This window comes from Solanum verrucosum, unplaced genomic scaffold, assembly GCF_900185275.1.
Source record: "Solanum verrucosum unplaced genomic scaffold, falcon-dt-bn FXZP01000060.1, whole genome shotgun sequence".
Classification (NCBI taxonomy): domain Eukaryota; kingdom Viridiplantae; phylum Streptophyta; class Magnoliopsida; order Solanales; family Solanaceae; genus Solanum; species Solanum verrucosum.
In genome coordinates this window covers 4,705,404-4,726,965 of record NW_026020129.1, presented here as the reverse complement: position 1 = coordinate 4,726,965, position 21,562 = coordinate 4,705,404, and the positions used below count along the sequence as shown (strand labels likewise).

The following is a 21,562-nucleotide window of genomic DNA, read 5'->3' as shown; positions in this document are numbered from 1 at the left end:
AATAAGAAAATTTAGCAACTAATTTTGTTAAGCAAGAGACTCCTATCATCTATGTATCATTCGCATCGTCTTCATCTACCTCTGGCTTGACAAAGAATTCAATATAAGCAATACGGCTGGGTTGCTGATAGCCGGCAGAATCAACATGCGGCTGTGGTATTGCTGGTTTTGCAACTGAGACCAGATGCTGAACTTTGAGCATTCCCCCTCTACCAATGGTCAGTTTACTTCCTCGATTATCCCGAATGACACTGCTGGGTATGTTTGAGGTTGTAGCACGGAGAAATTTGTATTTATACCTGTCCATGTGAAGGTCTTGATCAGATCATATAGTCAAGCACAAATGTAAAGCATGTGGCTTCTTACTTCACACTCAGTCGGAGGAGAGAAACCTGTGAGAGACTTCCCGATCACAATGAAATGCAACCAGAAGATCCGTGTTTGCTTGGCACATAAAGTCTATCTGCAAAAATGAATGCAAAAACAGATGAGGGTAGATAGCATGAGGATAGAATACTACTAAAATATCAGGTCAAGCTGTACCTGTAAGTCACCATGGCCTTCACCTCTAAAGGTAACTGATGGTGGTGTAGGCTGTAGGATAAGATGAATGCTTGATCCTGGCCACTCAAGGTCATCAATGGCTTCCTTTAGAGCTGCAGACTATCAATTGAACCAATGATATGGTGATAATTAGCTCAATGGTAAAGGAATGAGACTTCAACCAATCACAATCCGTTTTGCCAACAACTTTGTCATAGAATGGACAGAAAATACATTTCATGTATGAATTCACTGCACTTTACACTTACATAAATTTGAAGATAACTTCAGAAAGGTTGCTTAAGCTCTACTCATGGGACTTGAAATTACCAGCAAGCCAACAATTGACAAAATCAGTGAAACTTCTAAGTTTTCTTTTTGATTTTTGCTTTACCCATTTAGAAACACAAGTAGTGTAAGAGGAGGAATAAAACAAATTTTACTTCTGGGGTGACTTGTTTAACTTCAAAAGCATGGAAGAAGAGTACAACTTTACTTCGAGAGGAAGGCAACGGATATAACTTTCTTCCCTCTTCAAATCCCCTTGAACCAAACTAAATAATTAAAATTGGTCTCCTTCAATTCCTCTTCTTTATTCCTTCTCGCTATTAACCTACCTTTCTTTCCCTTTCCCTCCTTTTTGAACAAACTTAAGAGAGAATATGGAGAGGAAACCAGAAGAACGGAGCACTACCCTTGGATTTGTTGATAGCTTCTGCAAATGACCAGGGTCACTGACAAATTTAGTTAAAATAGGAAACAACAATTTTGAACCCAAGCAGCTGCTTCTGGGGCATCATTAGCAGAGAATTTGGTTGATGGGCTAGCACACATTTGTTTCAGTATCAGGGACAAAAAGTCCACAATATATAATACCAGAAAATTAGGTTATATTTCCAGATGCAGCCTCCTGAAAGAGGCGTACCATATGGAGACAGATAATTTCTCATTCACGCTCAACTAATCAAATGTCGTCAAGATACTAAACCTAAATTTCAAGTTTAAAGTTCTATAGAACAAGGAACTGGAAATGGGGTTAGTTTGATAGTGTGTGTAGTGCACGAGCAGACTAAGCTGAATTTGTGATACTAAAGTAGCCACCTGTTCAGGTGTTCACAATCTCAGATTGCTGGAGAAGTAAAATACTAGACAAATGCAAAAACTTCTCACTCCAAATTTATTTTTTGCCTAGGCCTTCCGCAGTCAACTAAATGTAATGGTGTTTTGAGCCGGGAATTCTGAAAGCTAATGGTTTCTAACTCTACCAACAAAAAGAACCTTTTATATTGATCTTTCAACATATAAAAATCAGGGAATTTGTCTGTGATTTTTTTTTACCACTTACAATAACCTAGCACTCAAGGCCTGAAATAAACAAAACCAGCAAAAGTACTCCATTTATGGCATGCAAAACATATAGTGAACTCTTCCTCGTGCAACAAAAAGAGGCATAAGTTCCATGTCAAAGTATTGGAATAACCAATCTATCACAAAACGGAAGTATGGATGAAATATTAACATTTTAGGATATTTGACAAGTTTCCTTGTGGAAGTTTCCCTGCGACCTTTCCTCAAATGATAAAAGAGTAGAACAATAATGAAATAATACCTACTGTACAGTCCTGGGAGAAAGAACATATACTTTGCTTGAATACAGACTAGACAGTAAAATGTTTTAAGACCTTTTCTATTCCTCAGCTCTTAGGAAGAAACTGAAGCCAAGCTTTATAACAAACATCAAAGAAAGCCTGCCTACAACCAGATTCACTCAGTTAGCTTGATATACACACTAACCTGATAGATAGCATTTATTTCCCAAGACTAAATAAAAGAACAATTGCAGAATTCCAATTTTCAGTAAATATTAGGAAACAAGAGCGAGTTCCTCTAAGTGACTTATGATACTTATATGATCTTTAGTCCATCCTGTCTAGTGTGAAAGCATAAGATGTGAAGCATACAGATACATGCGTTTTGTAGAGCTGGTGGTCACCAATGGCCATATACCTGGATCTACTAGCTTTAATTGCTGCCAAAGCGAATATTTACCTTCACAGTAAAACTGAGAGGAGTACTTCCAGCAGGTTCAAAATTGTAGTCCCATGATATTGTATCAGGAATCCTTGTTCTGATTTCCGCATAAGTACAAGAATCTGAAGATTCAACAGACCTAACCCCGGAAAAAATAAGTTACAAAACTTTAAAGCTAGTCAATGGTGCTCCATCCAGTGAAAGAAGACTTGGGAATAAGCAAAAATGTGCCTAAAGATAAAGTGATTTGCTTCCTAGATTCTGCAGAACTCCTCTATCAGTCAAGGGAAGGCTAACACATATAACAAAACTTGTAAAGAATGTTCATCAACATTGATTTAAGGGTAAAACTACTCAATTACTTAAACATTGACAACTACCATTTCACTTTATCTCTTTATTGAGGTCTTTCTAGACTTCCGCTCAATAAACGGTAGTATAGAAAGCCATGCACATAAATGTAAAAAAAAAAGACTTGTTCTATCACTAATTCACATTTATGCTAATTAAAATGCCATGTAAGTTGGTATGACCTCGAGACCAAAGGTGGATCCAGCATATTAGCAGTGCGCTCACTGTATCATACTCGACTACTATAAACATATATAGAAATTTTAAAGAAACTTTTAAAAATATGCACATTATATCAAGAGGTGCACCCATTAACTTCAAATGTTAGATCTGCCCCTGTCCTCACATGGGAAAGTGAGGCGGCAAATAACTAAAGATGCCATTTTTTCTCTCTTCTTCGTCTTTTTGGTCTTAATTCACCCGGTCAATTTTTCAAATTGTACTCTATCTAGTCAATTGAAAATGCATTTGATTAAACAACCCTAGATAGACCAATGGAGCATTTTCAACAATCATACAACTGCCATGGAGGTGCCAAAAGCTATTCGACAAACTAATTATAGAAAACGAGGCTTGGAGGATAATTACTTGAGAAGAAGCTGCATATCAGGACCAGGATAGCGTAGTTCAATAGCACTTGAATGTCCTTGAGCTGAAAATGTATTCAGACAATCAACAAATAACCCTAAGCTCACTCCAAAACGTGGCCTTCCTTCTGCGCTATATTCATACCGAACAAATAACTACACAATAATAATAAACGCCTAATTCAGTATCAGAAGACTACAAATTCACATCACTTAATATAATAAACTGAGAAATTCAAAACCTCTCGTTGCAAGTAAACTTTGGCCTGAAGACAAGCGGTTTCCTCAACAATCAACACTATGCCGTGTTCCGATAACTCCAATACTGCATCCTGACAGTTATGGAGAAAACAGAAAACTATTGATACCGAATTGGAATTTTAGGAGTATTTTGTTGTGCAAAAGAAGCTGAAGAAGGAACCTGTTGGCGTTTCCAGCGAACGGAAGTGAGAGCATCGACGACGCCTTGAACGTTGTCAAGCTGGCACACTAGATCGGGAGATTCCGGCTCAACCGCCGACGAGCTCATCTTTTTCCCGCCAAATTAGAACTAGGAGAACACTGGCTGAAGAAGGAGAGAGCAGAGAGGGGATTTCATTATTAAATTTTATTTTCCTAAATGTTCAAAATAGACCTTTATCTTTGTGTTTATACTCATAATCATCCTGACATTTTCACAAAGAGCACTATACACTTCATTATTTGTCCAAATAATGCAATTTTAGGACCTATTTGGTGATGAGAATTTTTATTTTTATATTTTTGGATTTTTTTTTCCATTTTATTCAGTGGCGGATCCAAGATTTAGAGTCCGTGGGTACCAAATAAACTTATCGATTAAATTAATTTTATATTTGATTAAATTATTCGTCTTTTCGATATATATCATAAAGCAATCAATAAAATATAAATAATAAGATATTACAAATCCACACTCCACACTAAAAGCATGAAGTTAACAAATTTAAAACTTTCAATAATATTACTATTTACTAATATTATAAATATTCAACATTCATTTACAATTGTCCTCGACGAGTTTTCATATTCTGAAAACGATCGATAATGACATCATTACTAACATTTATAAACACATCACACTCTATGTAACACACTAGACAATCATTTAAATATTGATTACCAATACTATTCCGCACTTCATTTTTTATGTGCTTCATTGACGAAAATGCTCTCTCCACAGTTGCCGTAGCAACAGGTAAAATCAAAGTTAACTTTACAAGTAAATAAACAAGTGAATAAGTCTCCGCAAGATTTGTTTCAACCAATGCCTTCGCCAAATCACGAATTCTTTGCAAGTTGGAGAACTTGGGATTACCACTTTGCATATGAATAATGAAAGTATCGAGTTGATAGCTCAAATCTCGAATTTTTCCATCATCAAACTCACTTGGATAACACTTTGCTAAAGTCATGATTTTACCTTTGTCAAAATTAGAGAAAGAATTGACCGGATTCAAGCTACCCATCCCAAGAAGCAAATCACTACTCACTACATCAAAACGGTCATTAAGTTCTTGAAGTTGCACATCAATGAAAGCAAAAAAGACTTCAACACGCAAGTGGTGCGCATAACTAACACCCGAAGACTTACGTTTTGACTTTCCGGGAAAATAAGACTCATCTAACTTGGGGATCAAGATATCATGCACATCACAAAATGAGGAAACATCATCTAACAAAGATTCCCATCCATTTTCCCTCATATCTTGATTTTTTTTTTGTAAAATCTTACTCAACTCATTTGACATTGCCAATACTTTCAACATCAAGTGAAGCACAAAAAAAAAATTAAATGTTTTAATCTTTGTCAAAAGATACTCCGCTTGATTTCTATCACTTGATGTGGACCCTTCAAGTTCAATCACTTCAAGAACATGAACAATAGATGAGAAAATAACAATAAAGTTATCTAAAGTTTTGAAATGTGATCCCCAACGAGTATCACCTGGTCTTTGAAGCCCACGTTCTTGATGTAATTCTTGGCCTTTTTGAACTTCACCGGATTCAAATAATTGCTCTAACTTTTTGGCTTGGTGATCACGAAGTAAGTCTCTACGCTTGAAAGATCCTCCAACAACATTCAACACATTACTAACATGATAAAAAAAAAGTCTTCAACATCCAAATGTTTTTTAGCAATAGCCACTAGTGTTAGTTGCAATTGATGAGCAAAACAATGAATGTAATATGCCGATGGACTATCTTTCATAATCAAAGTTTTGAGTTCATTTATCTCTCCTTTCATATTACTTGCCCCATCATAACCTTGTCCACGTATTTTGGATAGACTTAATGAGTGAACGGAAAGCAAAAAATAAATCGCTTTCTTCAATGAACATGCCGATGTATCACTAACATGGACAAGACCGATAAATCGTTCAACTACTTCACCATTCTTATTAACAAAACGCAAAACAAGAGCCATTTGTTCTTTGTGAGAGATGTCTTTTGACTCATCAACTATTATACCAAAGTAATCTCCATTCAAGTCCCCAATTATTGCTTTCAATGTTTCTTTTGCACAAGCATTAGCAATATTTTTTTGAATCATAGGACAAGTCAATGTATCATTTTGTGGGGCATTTTCCAATATCACTTTTCCAACATCCGGATGTTTGTCCCCGTGCCATCGCAAAAATCCTAGAAAGAAGCCTTGATTAATTGAAGATTCACTTTCATCATGACCTCGAAAAGGTAATCCATATTGCAAAAGAAGTCTTGACACATCAATTGAGGCTTCCAAACGCATTCGATACTCATTTTTTAACTTTTGAGAATGCTTATTAATAACAACTTGAATTGATTGATGATGATTTGACAAATCTAGCATCTTGTTGAAACATTTGTCATAAATATTATTAACATCACCAACATGTTTACAGAATCTTTCAAGTGCCCTATTCCAACTCCTAAAACCCGTTTTTGTGTAAAACTCACTTGTACTTCCATGGAAAAAATCATCTTTGAATAAATAACAACATAGACAATAGACATAATCTTTCTCCACGCTATACTCCAACCATTTAGAATATGGACCTTCAAACCAAATTTTACAAAATTGACGCATTCTTTTTCCAATTTCAATTGGAGGATATGAATCCATTTTTGGTTGACAAGGCCCTTTTTGAATATAATGTTTCCTCACTTCATCCTTTAGTTGAGGGTTATAGTGAGCAATTGGTACCCTTTTTCCTGGATCGGCTTCAAGTGAATCTAAATTAAGGTCATCTATAAGACTAGAAGGATTGACATTCGTACTAGAACTTGCTTGAGAATGGTTAAATTTCACAAGAAACTTCTCTATCTCAATTCACAAAACTAGAACTGTAACGACCCATTTGCTCGTTTTGAGTACTAGAGCGTTTTATTTCATAAAAGACTTTTCCGATAAATTCTAAATGGGTATTTTGGACTATTCGTAACTACAATATGAAATTAGTGGGGTAATTTTAATAAATTACTTAGTTGGTGGTTAAAGAAAATAATAGTAAAATAAATAGTGGGTCACTTGTACCACTTTTTATAATTGGTTATATAAGAATTAGGGTAATAAATAAATTATAGCAAAGAAGGAAAAATTGGGGAGAAAACAGTAGTTGCGGCGTATACCAGTGAAGAACAACATCGAGGTAACTTTAATTCATCAAAGTGCATCTAACTTCTGAGTATAAAGTTGACTATATATACATATATATATCCCGCCTGATGTAGGACACCTTTGATTGGTAATGAATCATGCTTAGCGTTATTTGCCTCATTAATTGTTGGTTGAAATTGTCGTGACTCTTTGTTGATTCCACAATGGTAGCATGCGTATGGAGTTTATATCATAATTTATTATCAAGTAATGGCTACTACACACAACAAAAGTTATGTTTAGAACAATGATATAAAATTGTGACTCGTGTACAAGGTATTGTTAGTTGGTTAAGGAGTTGTAATCATTTTATTGGTACAGGTTACTGTAATGTGGTAGGAGTATATTGTTATATGCTGAAATTTAGTGCAGAATGGTGTTGGTATAAAAATAATTAAGGATAGACAAGAAGATAAGAAAGGAATAGTGGTAATATGCATGAATTTGTATCACTGATTGATTGGGACTTTGGATGAAAGTGAGGAAGTTAATAATTTAACAATGGTGATTTAAGGATATAAAAGTGTAGAGTATATTGTTGGAGTGTTCGCTGCCACTGGTTCCGTAACCAGTGGCTTTAACGTTTAAACATTACAATTTTGTTATTATATTATAAACTATATTTTGATATATTGAGATAGGTAATTAAATATTAGGTCCATCGAATTATTTAAATTCCATTAGAGATGTGCTAATGGGAGGAATTAAGACTTACCCATAGGTTTGAACTTTAGGAAATTGGTTATAGAATTAGGTGAGTTTTTGGGTTTAGGCTAGACATAAAATAATATGAGTGTTTATGGACTCGCTAACTTACAAATTATGCATAAATATATTTGATAGATTGGAAAGGTTCAGAGGCATTGAGGAAGGGAAAAGCATTGGAGAAGTAGTTTGCTTGACTTCGGTTCTTCGGTGGAGGTAGGTTATGGTTTGTTCTATTTGATAGATAAACTCTTAATAGCGATTGATATGCATTGACTGATATTGTGAAGTTCTCTATGTACTTAACTGTGTGATTGTGTGGCTTGATTGTGTGGTTGTGATTGGTCTAAAATCCTGAGACCGTGAGATTTATAATCTGAACACCTCTCTATTGAAGTTATGCCTTGAATAAAGAAGGCTTGATGTAATATTATTAATGAACGGAAAAGTAGTGATAATAAATGATAAATTAATAATATTATTGGATCGGAGTGTCACGTTCCGACACGGTATTTTTGGATCGGAGTGTCACGTTCCGACACGGTATTTTTGGATCGAAATGTCACGTTCCGACACGGTATTTTTGGATCGAAGTGTCACGTTCCGACACGGTATAATTGGATCGGAGTGTCACGTTCTGACACGGTAACCTTAAAGGAAAAAGATATTGAATTAGCTTAATGTACTTGTCACGACCCAAGCCTAGGGCCTAGACGTGACATGGCGAATGAGGAACCCGAAGGAACCCCAAACAAGCCTCTCAAACTTGTCATCACACTTCATCGATCGCGGAAGTACATTCAACATTAATTAAAGGGAAATAGGGACTAAGGCAAACCATTTCAAAATGACATCATAGAATAAGAGTCAAGCTCGTTTACAAAATACTTGTCCAACTCACACCTCTACATACATAGATAGGACGGGGGCCATGACATATTACCGGCTCCCCTCATAGTTAAAATACAATTGCAAGCTAAAGTCTCAAAACATAGGAGTAAGAAACATAACATAGCCCTCGAATTATTGAGGACTCACCAACAAACTCGGATAAGCGTCGTACTAGCCACGTGAATGGAGAGAAGGATCAAGAGTAGCTCCGGTCCCTACATGGTGACATCATGTAGGCAAAATATGCGTTAGTACTTGGAATGTACTAAGTATGCGGGGTGCAACACAACAATAAACAAGGACACAATCGAAATACAAGAAATAGTTTCATAGGCATTATGAATAACAATATGAGGATGCATGATCAAAGTGAAGTCAAAACATGTTTAAGTAAATCTATACTAATAGTAGATATCATATGTGTATGCATGATCCAACCAATCTATAACCCCAACTTAGGATGGGGGATGCCGTTCACACCCGGACACCCTGGTGGCAAGGTATAAACCCCTCACATGGTTGATGTTGGTCACACCCCAAGCATCCTGGGTGGTGAGATATAAACCTCTCACATGGTTGATGTTGGTCACACCCCAAGCATCCTAGGTGGTGAGATATAAACCTCTCACATGGTTGATGTTGGTCACACCCCAAACATCCTAGGTGGTGAGATATAAACCTCTCACATGGTTGATGTTGGTCACACCCCAAACATCCTAGGTGGTGAGATATAAACCTCTCACATGGTTGATGTTGGTCACACCCCAAACATCCTAGGTGGTGAGATATAAACCTCTCACATGGTTGTTCGGTTCTTTTCCCCCGGACCGGGCATGGTCATGCAACACTTTATATAGGAAATTCTCATTAGGCTCTAATGCAATCTCACGTATGGAATGAACATATACACAAGCTTAGTTTGTCATCAACACATCTTTGAAGTTCCATACATCTCATAACTCAAGCTTTAAAACATCAATTTATCAATTCTCCATAGTTGGACATTTTGTCAAACACCTTGAAGGCATGTAATGAAATCAAAGAGCATGGAAATTAGGGTAGTAATTATGCAACCAAAACAGTGAACAACCTACAACAACACCTTTACATTCATAACATGATCACATTATCTTCATTGGATTCTCATTCATATAATGTCATGATAACACTCCAATTTCTCATACTATGCCTTTAAGGCCATAAGCCTCACATACCAATACACCAACAATACACCATAAAATAAGCATGGGTAATGACATACTTCAACAATCTAAAAACCTTTAAACAAGTTTGATTCATATACATTCATTATCTAGCAACCACTTCATAAAGGCATAAACTAGGAATAGAGAGAAATCATGGGTTCATGGAGTATTTTCATCTTAAATCGTCAATACAACAACAATATAACCATAAAGTGCCATTAGAAACCTTTTAAAACCATTTGATGGAAGAACCCATGAGATTGAGTGAAAACCTAGATTTTTCATATTTTGAAGTAACTTTGGATTTGGCTCCTTGTATGGAAAATTAGACAAGGATCAAGACCCCCATACCTTTGCTATGATCTCCCACGAAAATTGATGAAGAAAGCCTTGAATCCAAAGCCCTAGCTCCCACTTCTTCTTCTTCTTAAATGGAGGATTGTAGAGAGGGAAATGTTTTTTTTTGGGATGGGAATTGGATTATGGTATCTAGGAATTAATATAAGTCCTTTGAAAAAAAGGGTCCAACACTTAGAAAAAAAAACAGGCGGGTGAACAGTAGATGAACAGTAAAATCAGCTACTGGAATTTGGATTTTCTGCCGGACAGACTTTACGAAAATGGGCATAACTTCTTCGTCCGAACTCCGAATAAGGTGAAACGAAGTGCGTTAGATAGCTAACTCAAAGGGCTTTCCATGGATATATTATTGGCCACCAAATAATTTGTGTGCTAGGAGATATGACCCTCCAAAGTAGACCCTCGAAAAAGGCTTCACTTGGAAATTTTGGATTTTGATACGGTTGCTCTAAAATTTGGGTTAGACCCATTTCCCACTCAATTTGACCCCCTAAACAAGAATATGAAGTCGGATTTTCGAAAAACGAAACGGATTTTGAGATATATGGAAATTACAATTATAGGTGTTTCCGAAGCACACTTTCGGGCATTTTTTTGGGGTCGTTTCAGTACTCAATCTCAATGAACGCATTTCCCAAACGAGTGTGATGTAGAGGCATGAGTCCTCGTGTGTGTGCTTGATATTGTGATTGATTACGTACTTGCTTCAACTGTTACTTGTTCATGTTGTGGTTTCTTATCACCTGCTAAGTGCTATAGTTGACTTTATACTATTACTCATTGTATATTAGTTTCTATTTTGGGTTGGCCGATGATACCTACTCAGTACGTGTTCCTGGTACTGACTCCTACTTGTGTTTTCTGCGTTTTTCTTTTGTGGAGTGCAGCAAGTGTACCATCGACTTCGACTCGCCCTCAGCTCTAGCCAGTCTCCCGCACATCAGATTTCAGGGTGAGCTATTCCTTCTAGCTCGTGCTGGATTCTCTCAGTTATGGTGTGATGTCCTTGATTTTCGGACATGGACCAACGTATTTACTTATTTTGGGGTCTCTAATACTTTTAGACTTGATATGTTAAGAACAGATGTCCTTGATGTGATGACTTTCAGATTTTGGGGATAATATGTAATAGACTTTAGAGGTTTATTTGATTGGTTACTTTAATAAGTTTTGGAGCTTCCGCGTTATTGTTGTTAGTCGTAGTTAAAATATTGGTATATGTGGGGGTTTAGATTCCTTGGTCCGCCCACTTAGGAGGTTAAGTGTGGGTGCCACTCATGACTCAATTTGGGTCGTGACAAGAACACTTTCCTACAAAAATTAAAATTCAATTCAACTCACAATTAATTCAAATTTAATAGGGTAAGGCATAGTTAATTCAAATTAACATAATTCATATCACACAATTTTTAACCAATAATGTCTTACAATGTTCATTAGAAATTTAGAATATCAAAGTAAAATCAAAACTCTTGTCTAATATGAAATCAATCATCACTGATTAAACCTTAAAAGAACTCAAGAAATAGAAATAAAAAATATCTTACAAAAATAGAATTGCAAACTTACAATCTATAAAAAGTTGTGGATGGATGGAGAAAAGTGAAAACAATAACACCCAAATGAGGCTTAGCCGCTGAACGGAATGCTAAGACGGGCGGGGGACGGCAACGACAAGAAGTGATTTGGATTCGGAATGGGGTAATGAAAATTTTGGAAAAGTTGAAACTTGGAGGAAGAAGGGTTTGGAAATAGTTGAAGAGAAAGAGAACACTTTTAAGTCAAAGGAGTAATGCAATTAATTTAATTTAAGTCAATAACAATTATAAAAATAAAAATAATGTGCCACCTGTTTTTCCTTTAAAAAAAAGGGGCTTGGGGGCTGGGGCCTTTTTTTTTTGCTTAAAAACGTCAGTAGCAATTTTTCAAAAAAATAGGTTCAAATGGGATTCGAACCCGCAATCTCAACCTTCTAAAGTTGCCCTCCTACCATGGCACCACAATCCAATTTTGTTCTGTGGATGACACGCTTTATATTTATATAAGTATTATGTATATATACCTATGTATTTATAGAGTTTCCGTCTAAGTTCGGGGGTGGCGTGGCACCCCCAAGGCCCTTCATAGATCCGCCACTGATTTTATTTAAAAACAAGAGTTTAATCATGAGAATTTGAAATACAATTTAAAGTTGTATTTAGAAAATATCCAAACTTTGTTATCACTATATATATATATACTAGTTACAATAGCTCGTGCTAGCACGGGCCCAACATATATTTTTATTTTTTATTTTAATTTATGTGACATTAATAAAATTTTAACTGTCAAACAATTTTTTTGTATGTTCTTTAAATTTTAAGTTGTTGATTATTGTGGTTAATAATACTTTATATGTAATTTTCAATATTCTATTTGTCCCAATTTATGTGTCATTGATAGAATTTCGAAAGTCAAGCAAATTTTGTATATGTCTTTTAGATTTTGAAGTAATTTAATTATTATGAGTTATAGTACATTTTACGTATATGTTACTTTTTCTATCCCAAACTATGTGACATTAGTAGAATTTTGAGGTGTTAAATTGTCCAATAATATAAATTTTAAAGGTACAACCATAAAAGAAGAATGTACAACACTATCTAAGCACATATCATCCAACACTTGTCATGTACTAAGTAGTAGATATTCCCACTTATTATATATAGTTATATATATATATATATATAATCACCCTAAATTTATTTTTATAAAAATGACATTATTTAAATTATATTTTATGCTTTCTAAGAAAAATACATTTCAAACAACTAAAAATCATTTACAAAACCTATGACAAAACACAACAAAGTAGTGGATCAAGACATTATATATAACAAAACCCATTAAAAGTTTTACTATTTGAGAAATAAACTTCAGATTTACTACTTTATGAGTAGATCAAAACATATATATATATATATATATAGGTAAATTTTTTTAATATACCTTTTAAAGTATACTAGATTTCATAAGCGTAAATGAATTTAATCATCATGAGTTTTTTTTTTATGGAATACAATAAGTATAAATTAATATCTTCGATGTTTTTAAAGTATTTGATTAAAATAATAGAGCCTTCGCGTCAATAACTTTTTATGAAATATTAATAATAAAAATCAAATTACTAAGAGATATAACTAAAAAATTGTAATATATATATATATATTAAATTAATATACAAATAAACTGAATTGTTTTTTTTATTTATAGAAGAACAAAAACAATTTGAAATCGCGATATGAAATCATGAGATGAGATCAATGTTTGGACATGTGATTTCATATTGATTTCATCTCATGATTTTATATCATGAGATAAAATCTCAAATTCTCCAAAAATCATGATTTGGGAATTTCATAACACGATTTGAAAATTTTCAAATACAAAAATTGACCCCACAAGTTTATATTTTGTAAAAACAACCCCCCTCCCCCCCCCCCCCCCCCCCCCCCCCCACATATATATATATATATACTATCCATTTATTTCACATGTAAATAAAATTTATAAGTCTATCATTTCTTTTTAAACCATTTAGATCTCATATAATGATTATTCTCATTAACATAGAATTTATCATTACTTCAAATCAATCTTTACCCTACTATTTATATTCACCAAATTCATTTTTTTTATCAAATATATTTAACAACCAAATTGACCAACAAATGGTGTCAGTACTATGTTGGAGGATTATATTAAAGAGTAGTACACCAAAACTTGTGTTTAATTTTATTTTTTTATTGAATTAAAACTCGATCAATAAATATTGTATTTTTTAAGAATATCTTTGTGATAGTGTATTGTGCGATTTTATAAACTTGTGCTTAATTTGATAAGATTGTATAAAGAATTGGGACAATTTTAATAGTTTTACAACTTATAAAATATTTATGTTTATAAGGAAACATACAACATAAAAAAGTTCAAATCACATGTCTAAACAAAATTTCAATTTTATCTCATAATTTTATATTATAATTTCATATTGCATAATCAAACCTACCTTATAGAAAACAACTTACCAAACTACTTGTAAGGTGTTTGTAAAAGAAATCAAGTTAATGTGTTTTCCTTTTTGTATTTTGGGAAAAAAGTCTAAATATGTGTCTGAAGTTAACGGATCAACGGTGGAAAATTGTCATGTATGTACTCTTTTCGATGACTAAAATCAGGCGAATCATTTTTTTAAAAATATAATGAAAGAGGACAAATGTGCCAGTTTAGCAAAGGCATGGACACTATATTCCAATTTCCAACTAATAACGAAAATATGAATACTTTATATGGTGCAAGAGCAAATTTTAATATTTTCCTTATAAATATAACTTCGTAAATACTTATACACAGGTATTTACATTAGAATAATAATATAAAATATGTATTTTATATATACATATATTAATCATTTAATTGTAATTGAATGATATATACTTTATTTGAATTTTTTAATTGTTGAAATTAATTTTAATAGCTTAATATATATTTGATGCAAATACATTCTTATCATAAAACTTGATTGAATTTTGCACAAAGAAAGGGAAGGGACGAAGAAAAAAGAAGAAAACAAAATAGAATAGTTTGTGTTAGTTATAATGGGAGATATTTTTCGAAAAAAATAAATTTTAAAAATTAGTAAAATAATAATCCACATCGAAAATATAAAATATAAAATAAAAATTTCAGCAATTCAAGCACTTGTCTCCTTTACATTTTGAAAGCTGCCAACTTCCACCACCCCTATACATTCCCATCCTACCTCATAGTTGCCATTTTTCTCTGTTTCTATTTATATGGTTTTTATTAAAAATAAATTTTTTTTAATATTTGATATTTCATAAAATTTGATCAATATAAAAAAATTAATTACAATAATTTATTTATGTTCATTAATCAAATTAATTAAGTAAAATAAATTAATTTATGTTCATTTATTGAAAACTTGATTTTAAGAGAACACTAAATAAATATATAATGATAAATTTACCTAGTTTTTAAGGACATGAAACCTAAAATGGTGATAATTAAATAGGAATGGATGGAGTATTATTGATAATTTGCAATACAATTTTTTTTTGGTTTTCCAGTTGTCTGAAGTCCGCATTTGAGCCCCGACTAAATCCAGATCCGCATTGTAGGCCCTCAGGGGGACACTCCCTTAGTGCTCTAATCTGAGACCTCTGGTTAAGGGTGGAGCAGTCCCATCACTGCACCACAACCCATGTTTGTAGACATTGTCTTTTTAACATGCTTATCAAATGAAAAATGATAAATTCAAAATTATTTCTTCTTTTTTAAAAAAAAATATTTTTTGTTAAGAACATTTTATTTTATACCAAATACAATCATATAATTTATTTGGTCAAATTTCTAAAATTAACTTATTGCGAGAAGTATATTTTTTCAAGATGAGAAATAATTTGTGTTTGATTAATCAATTTTAAAAGTACTTTTGAATAACAATTACGGATTGACTTAATTAATAGAAAGTGATGCTAAAAATATTTCCTCAAAAATGTTTTTTTTAAAAATACTTTTGGGAAAATCTACTCTCCTAAGTACTTTTACTTGTTACGTTTTGCTTTTCGAGAGTCAAACTACATGAAATTTGAAAATATCCAAAAAAAAAAAATTCGTCACATTAATATAAAAAAAATTACAACTTATAATATTTTTTGTATAATTTCTAAATATCTAAATTTTAATTTTAAAAATTAATCTTATTCAATTTAGCATAAAAAATTAACCAATTTGACTCTCAAAAGATATAAATAACAAAGTAAAAATGAAACGAATGAAATACTATTTAATACTTATTTTCTCTAAGATATTTAACAAAATATCTCAAATTTTAATTATTATTTTTTTTACACTTTAAATCTTCCAAAATGTTGGCCAAAAAGGCCATAATTATAGACTTTCTAAAAAAAAACCAGAAATACTAGCTTCTCTTTCCCTTTCCCTTTCCCCTCCGATATATATATATATATATATATGTATGTCCACTTCTTCTTCCCTCGCCGTGCAAACTACTTTCTCTTTCCACTTTCGTACCCAATCGTCTTTCTCTCTCTAAAACTTAGTTTTTTCCTTCTTCCAATTTTCCGTTTCTAATCTCCAAAACCCTCTGTATTTGTAAATTCATATATGATCAGCGTTGTGTTAAGCAATTGAAAATTTAATTCCTTCGTTTAGCAATGGGTTCTACTTCAATGGACGCCGGAGGAAGTTCTCCGGTACCGGAACCAACACCGGCGCCGATGGCTAGCGCAAATACGCTACCACCTTTTTTGATGAAGACTTATGATATGGTTGATGACCCGAGTACTGACAAGATCGTTTCATGGAGTCCTACCGACAGTAGCTTTGTGATTTGGGATCCACCGGAGTTCGCCAAGGAGTTACTGCCTAAGTATTTCAAGCACAGTAACTTCTCCAGCTTCGTTCGTCAGCTGAACACTTATGTATGCATTTCTCTTGGTTTTATTTGAGTTTTTTTTTTTTCTGATTTAACTTTACTCGTTTTGGGTTCTTTGGTGATTCGTAGTTCTATGCTTAGCATCTTTTGAATTTTTTAGCTGAAATGTTTTGGGTGTGCTTTGGTTGATTAGAAATGCTAAACTTTATGGTGTCAATCTTGTGATCGGAAATGTTTCGATTTAAGTAGAAAGAAGATTGTTATCGAGAACCTTTCAATTGATAGCGACAATATTTTATATGGATTCTTTTTGTCTTGATTAGTTGAAGTGTCATTTCACAACATCAGGTGATATTTGATTGCAAGATTTTTAGTGGGTGTTGAAGTGTCTGACCAATCTCTTCAACACACGCCCTCACATCCTGAATCTTTTCATTGGCAAGCACATAGAAATTCTTTTAAGTAATGAGTGGCGGTAAGACTTGATCCCACGACCTTTGTTTGCTTTGCTACCATGTTCAAGTGTGTGAGATCATCCCATCTAAAAGCTGAAACTATTTTTATTCAGACAGAATTTCAAAATGAGCTACGAGTTTTGGACAAAGTAACCCTTTTTGTTTATCCAGATGGTGTTACAACTGAAAATGGGAAGTCAATCAGCTTACAATCCCTCTAGGATATGTAGAGTAAATTTTCTTCTGAGAGATGGCCATTCTTGAGGTGACTGAGTAATCTATATCCCCAAAAGTATTTGAGTCATCGCAACTCTTCCGTCTAGAAGTGAGTGAAATTATCAATGTATACAGCTAAATGGAGGCAGTATTTGATGTTGATAGGAGAGAGAGCAATTCAACATGCTAGGTTCAATCCAAATTCACGTTCTACTGTTGTGGACTGAGAATGCAGAAATAATGTTGACGTGACACATACGATGATCTCTGCACACGTGGCCTGTGAAGTTACGAATCAGTGAGTGATAGGGATAGCCACATCACATGTGGGTGCGTGCATCAAAGAGCAGTTAGCTCTTTGGGTCACTATGTTAGTCTCATCGACGTGAAGCTCCTAATATGTCAATTCACCGACTTGTTGATGAGACTAAAACAATTTTTTTTAGACTATAAATGAACCGCCTCTTAAACTTGCCAGATAGCTTCAACGACGAGTGTATTGCCTAGACTCGGATGTCTTTCCTCCTTATCTTTGATACCTAGTTAAAAAAGAGACGAGCAGGGAGAAAACTACTTGTTTTTATAATCAAAACTCAATACTAAGTGGTTCCTTATATAGGGGCTATTGGACAATTCTAGTAAGAGCGAGGTTGTTAAGATGTGTTCTTTCCAAATGCATCCTAAGATTGCATTACTCTTAAGCTTCCATCTCATCATGTCTACTTGTTCTTAAGGCTGTAGATATTTTCTTGTTCCGTTCTACCTAAAAGTTGATTAGGAGATAAGGTGCTACTTTGAGTTTGAACGGAGCTCTAATTATTTGTAGATTTTCTTTGGGTTTTTAAGGTAAAGTTTAGCTAGTCATTGTGATTATGTGAAGTCACTTGTGAATATCCTTTTTCTTTTCCTACTTGACTAATTACGACATGTTAGTGTAATACTTTAATAGTGAACCTCTAGTTGGGCTTCCTTTTTAATATTTCTCTTTCTTGTTCTACAAACAGGGCTTTAGAAAGGTTGGTTCGGACAACTGGAAATTTTCTAATGATGGATTCCTAAGAGGTCAAAAGCATCTGCTTAAAAATATTAGCAGGCGCAAGCCTGCTCATGGACAGAGTCAGCAGCAGCAGCAGCAGCAACTGCATGGTCAGAGTGTGTCGATTGGGGCTTGTGTCGAGGTTGGAAATTTTGGGCTTGAGAAAGAGGTTGAGTGGCTGAAGAGGGACAAGAATGTGCTTATGCAGGAGTTGGTTAAGCTGAGACAACATCAGCAGACTACCGATAATCAGATGCAAACCATGGTGCAGAACCTTCAGATTATGGAGCAGCGGCAGCAACAGATGATGTCTTTCCTGGCAAAAGCTGTTAACAGCCCTGGATTCTTGGCACAGTTTGTACAGCAGCAAAATGACAACAATAAGCGCAAGATGGAAGGAAACAAGAAACGTAGGATTAGACCAGATATTCCTTCAGATGATCATTCTGTTAGCCCTGCTGATGGACAACTTGTAAAGTACCAACCTATAATGAATGAGGCAGCGAAAGGAATGCTCAGGCAGATACCGAAACTAGATTCTTCTCCTAGGTTAGAGAACTTCAGCAACAGTCCTGAAAGTTCACCGATTGGTGATGCATTCGATGGCAGAAGTAACAATCGGATTTCAGGAGTCACTCTTCAGGAAGTTTCACCTGCTTTTTCGCAGCCATTTGCAAGTGCAACTTCAGCTATTGCAGGACAAAGTTCATTGTCTGCCAACATTCAGTTTTCAGAGAGCAGTTCCCTGGTTGGAGCTCAAGATTTGCCACCTATTTTACCGTTTTCATCAGATATGATTATGCCTGTGCCCTCACAGTTGGAAGAAATTGTGCCTGAAAACAACAATATGGATATTAATGGAACAGAGAGGGGCCATGATTCTTTCATGGATCCCACATTGTGGGGAAATGGAGAATTGCCATTGGAAAATGATATTTTCCCCCCCGACCTTCAAATCAAGTGGGAAAGTGCTTTGATTGACGATATTGGAGAGCCTCCTAGTGTGGGTGATCCCTCCTGGGAAAAGTTTCTTCAAAGCCTATACCCTACTGAGACAGAAGAGATGGGCTCGGTTGAAATAGAAAATATTAAGACTACTGAAACAGAGCCGCTAGAAAATGGATGGTACAATGTTCAGCACATGGAACATCTTACTGAGCAAATGGGGCTACTAACATCAAACACTAAAATAGTATGATCAGTCACCGAAGAGATGCTGAGGTAATCCAGAAATCTCATCTCTTAGTCGATTGGTTCACGGGAAACTTCCCATAAGATAGTAGCTCTAATACCTATTTTCACCTTTGTCACTGGATTTCTTCTTCATGATTCATCTGGATAAGTCTTATGGAGTGAGTTCACGAAATTTTTTATTATGGATGAGGAACAACTTACACTAGGTGTATGAGGGATTACTTTATTATTATTATATTTGAATTCGTGGGACCTACACTTTGTTTTTCTTCTTTGCCTCCTATTTCTCTTTCCTCTTTTTTATCATTTTTTTTTTTCCTTAAATTTATTTTGCAACCAATCTAATTACTCTCTCATTTTGTACATATGAAAACAATTTTTTTACCTATTTGTTTTAACCGATTTTTTTTTTTTAAAAATATTTTATCATTAAATAAAAAAGGCATGAGCATACAAAAGTTCAAGTTAATTCTTTAAATGATCACTTATGTCATAAAAATTGGTCACTAAAATTATTTCTATTTCTTTTCTCTCATTTTTCATTTATAGTACTTTAAAAATTTCCACCTTCATATTTAATCGCACATCTAGGATTAGAGAAATCAAGGATTGTATTGATGAATAAATTTGTTGAGTACATACTCCCTTATATAGGGAGAGAATTGTAGAGTCCTGAGTTAACTATACTTAGAGTCAGACTACAATACCTATTACTACTATAATAATAATAATAATGCAATTATAAATACTCTAATCCTAGTCGTTCTATAATCCTAATCGTAATCTAATCCTAGTCGTAATATAATCCTAATTAATATAAGTAGTCTAATCCTAGTGCGACTTTAATTCTACAGCAGTGTTGTAAACTCGTCAGTCAACTTCGTTGAACCTGTTCGTTACGTCAGCTTCCTTCTTCATCAACACTTGATGTAGACACGTCAATCAGCTTTGTTGGACCTGTTCCAATCGTCAACTTATTTCTTCTTGAACAATTTTAACTTCTACTTTTAAAATTTATCTAAAACTTATTTTTTACTTTATTTGAAAATTGATGTTTGATCATGAAAATTTGAAATACAACTTTTCAACTTGAGGTATATTTCGAATTTAAAAAACATGTTAGTATAATCTGTTTTTAAACTCAATTTTCACTTTTGATATTATATTTAAGTACATTCAAACATGAATATTATTTTAAATATTCTTTTATTAAAATAAAACATAATTTTATTTTCAAATTTTGCTCCATATATTTCAAATATAGTAAAAAAATATATTAAATTCTATGGTCAAATGCCAAATATTTTTTAATGTTTAGTTTAATAACAAGTGTTTCACTATTCTTTTACAACTTATATATAGTGAAACACTTGTTATTAAACTCATTTGAGGTTATTAAATTCTTTTGCATGAGTTTAAACACTTGTAAAAGAATATTTGAAATAATATTCATGTTTGAATGTACTTAAATATAATATCAAAAGTGAAAAATAAGTTTAAAAATAGATTATACTAACATGTTTTTTAAATTTGAAATATACCTTCAAGTTGAAAAGTTATATTTCAAATCAAAATTGTTTTCATACGTACGTACAAAATGAGAGAGTAATTAAATTTAAGAAAAAAAAAACAGAAAATGAGAAAAAAGAGGAAAGCTAGAAAAACAAGAAAGAGAGATAGGAGGCAAAGAAGAAAAACAAGAAGAAAAAAACAGAAAATGAGAAAAAAGAGGAAAGCTAGAAAAACAAGAAAGAGAGATAGGAGGCAAAGAAGAAAAACAAAGTGTAGGTCCCATGAGTTCAAATATAATAATAAAGTAGTAATCTCTCATACAACTAGTGTAAGTTGTATCTCATTCATAATAAAAATT

The 21,562-nt window shown here is 33.7% G+C and overlaps 3 protein-coding genes across 3 annotated transcripts in view; 2 read left to right on the top strand and 1 right to left on the bottom strand.

The window, feature by feature from the left end:
• The window catches only part of LOC125827213 (40S ribosomal protein S30), a 359,593-nt gene that overhangs the window by 4,936 nt on the left and 333,095 nt on the right, over positions 1–21,562 (top strand). The gene's annotated exons all lie outside the window — the stretch shown is intronic.
• On the bottom strand, positions 10–4,083 carry LOC125827195 (uncharacterized). The gene is made up of 7 exons (XM_049506558.1): positions 3,934–4,083; positions 3,755–3,844; positions 3,514–3,668; positions 2,593–2,713; positions 544–663; positions 393–463; positions 10–299 (listed from the first exon to the last, which is right to left on the bottom strand). Exons 1-7 carry the CDS (start codon positions 4,039–4,041, stop codon positions 50–52), a joined length of 915 nt encoding a protein of 304 aa, XP_049362515.1. The 5' UTR covers positions 4,042–4,083; the 3' UTR covers positions 10–49.
• Positions 16,400–19,819, top strand: LOC125827182 (heat shock factor protein HSF8-like). Its single transcript, XM_049506543.1, has 2 exons — positions 16,400–16,837; positions 18,467–19,819. The coding sequence occupies exons 1-2, from the start codon at positions 16,571–16,573 to the stop codon at positions 19,694–19,696; spliced, it is 1,497 nt and encodes a 498-aa protein (XP_049362500.1). The 5' UTR covers positions 16,400–16,570; the 3' UTR covers positions 19,697–19,819.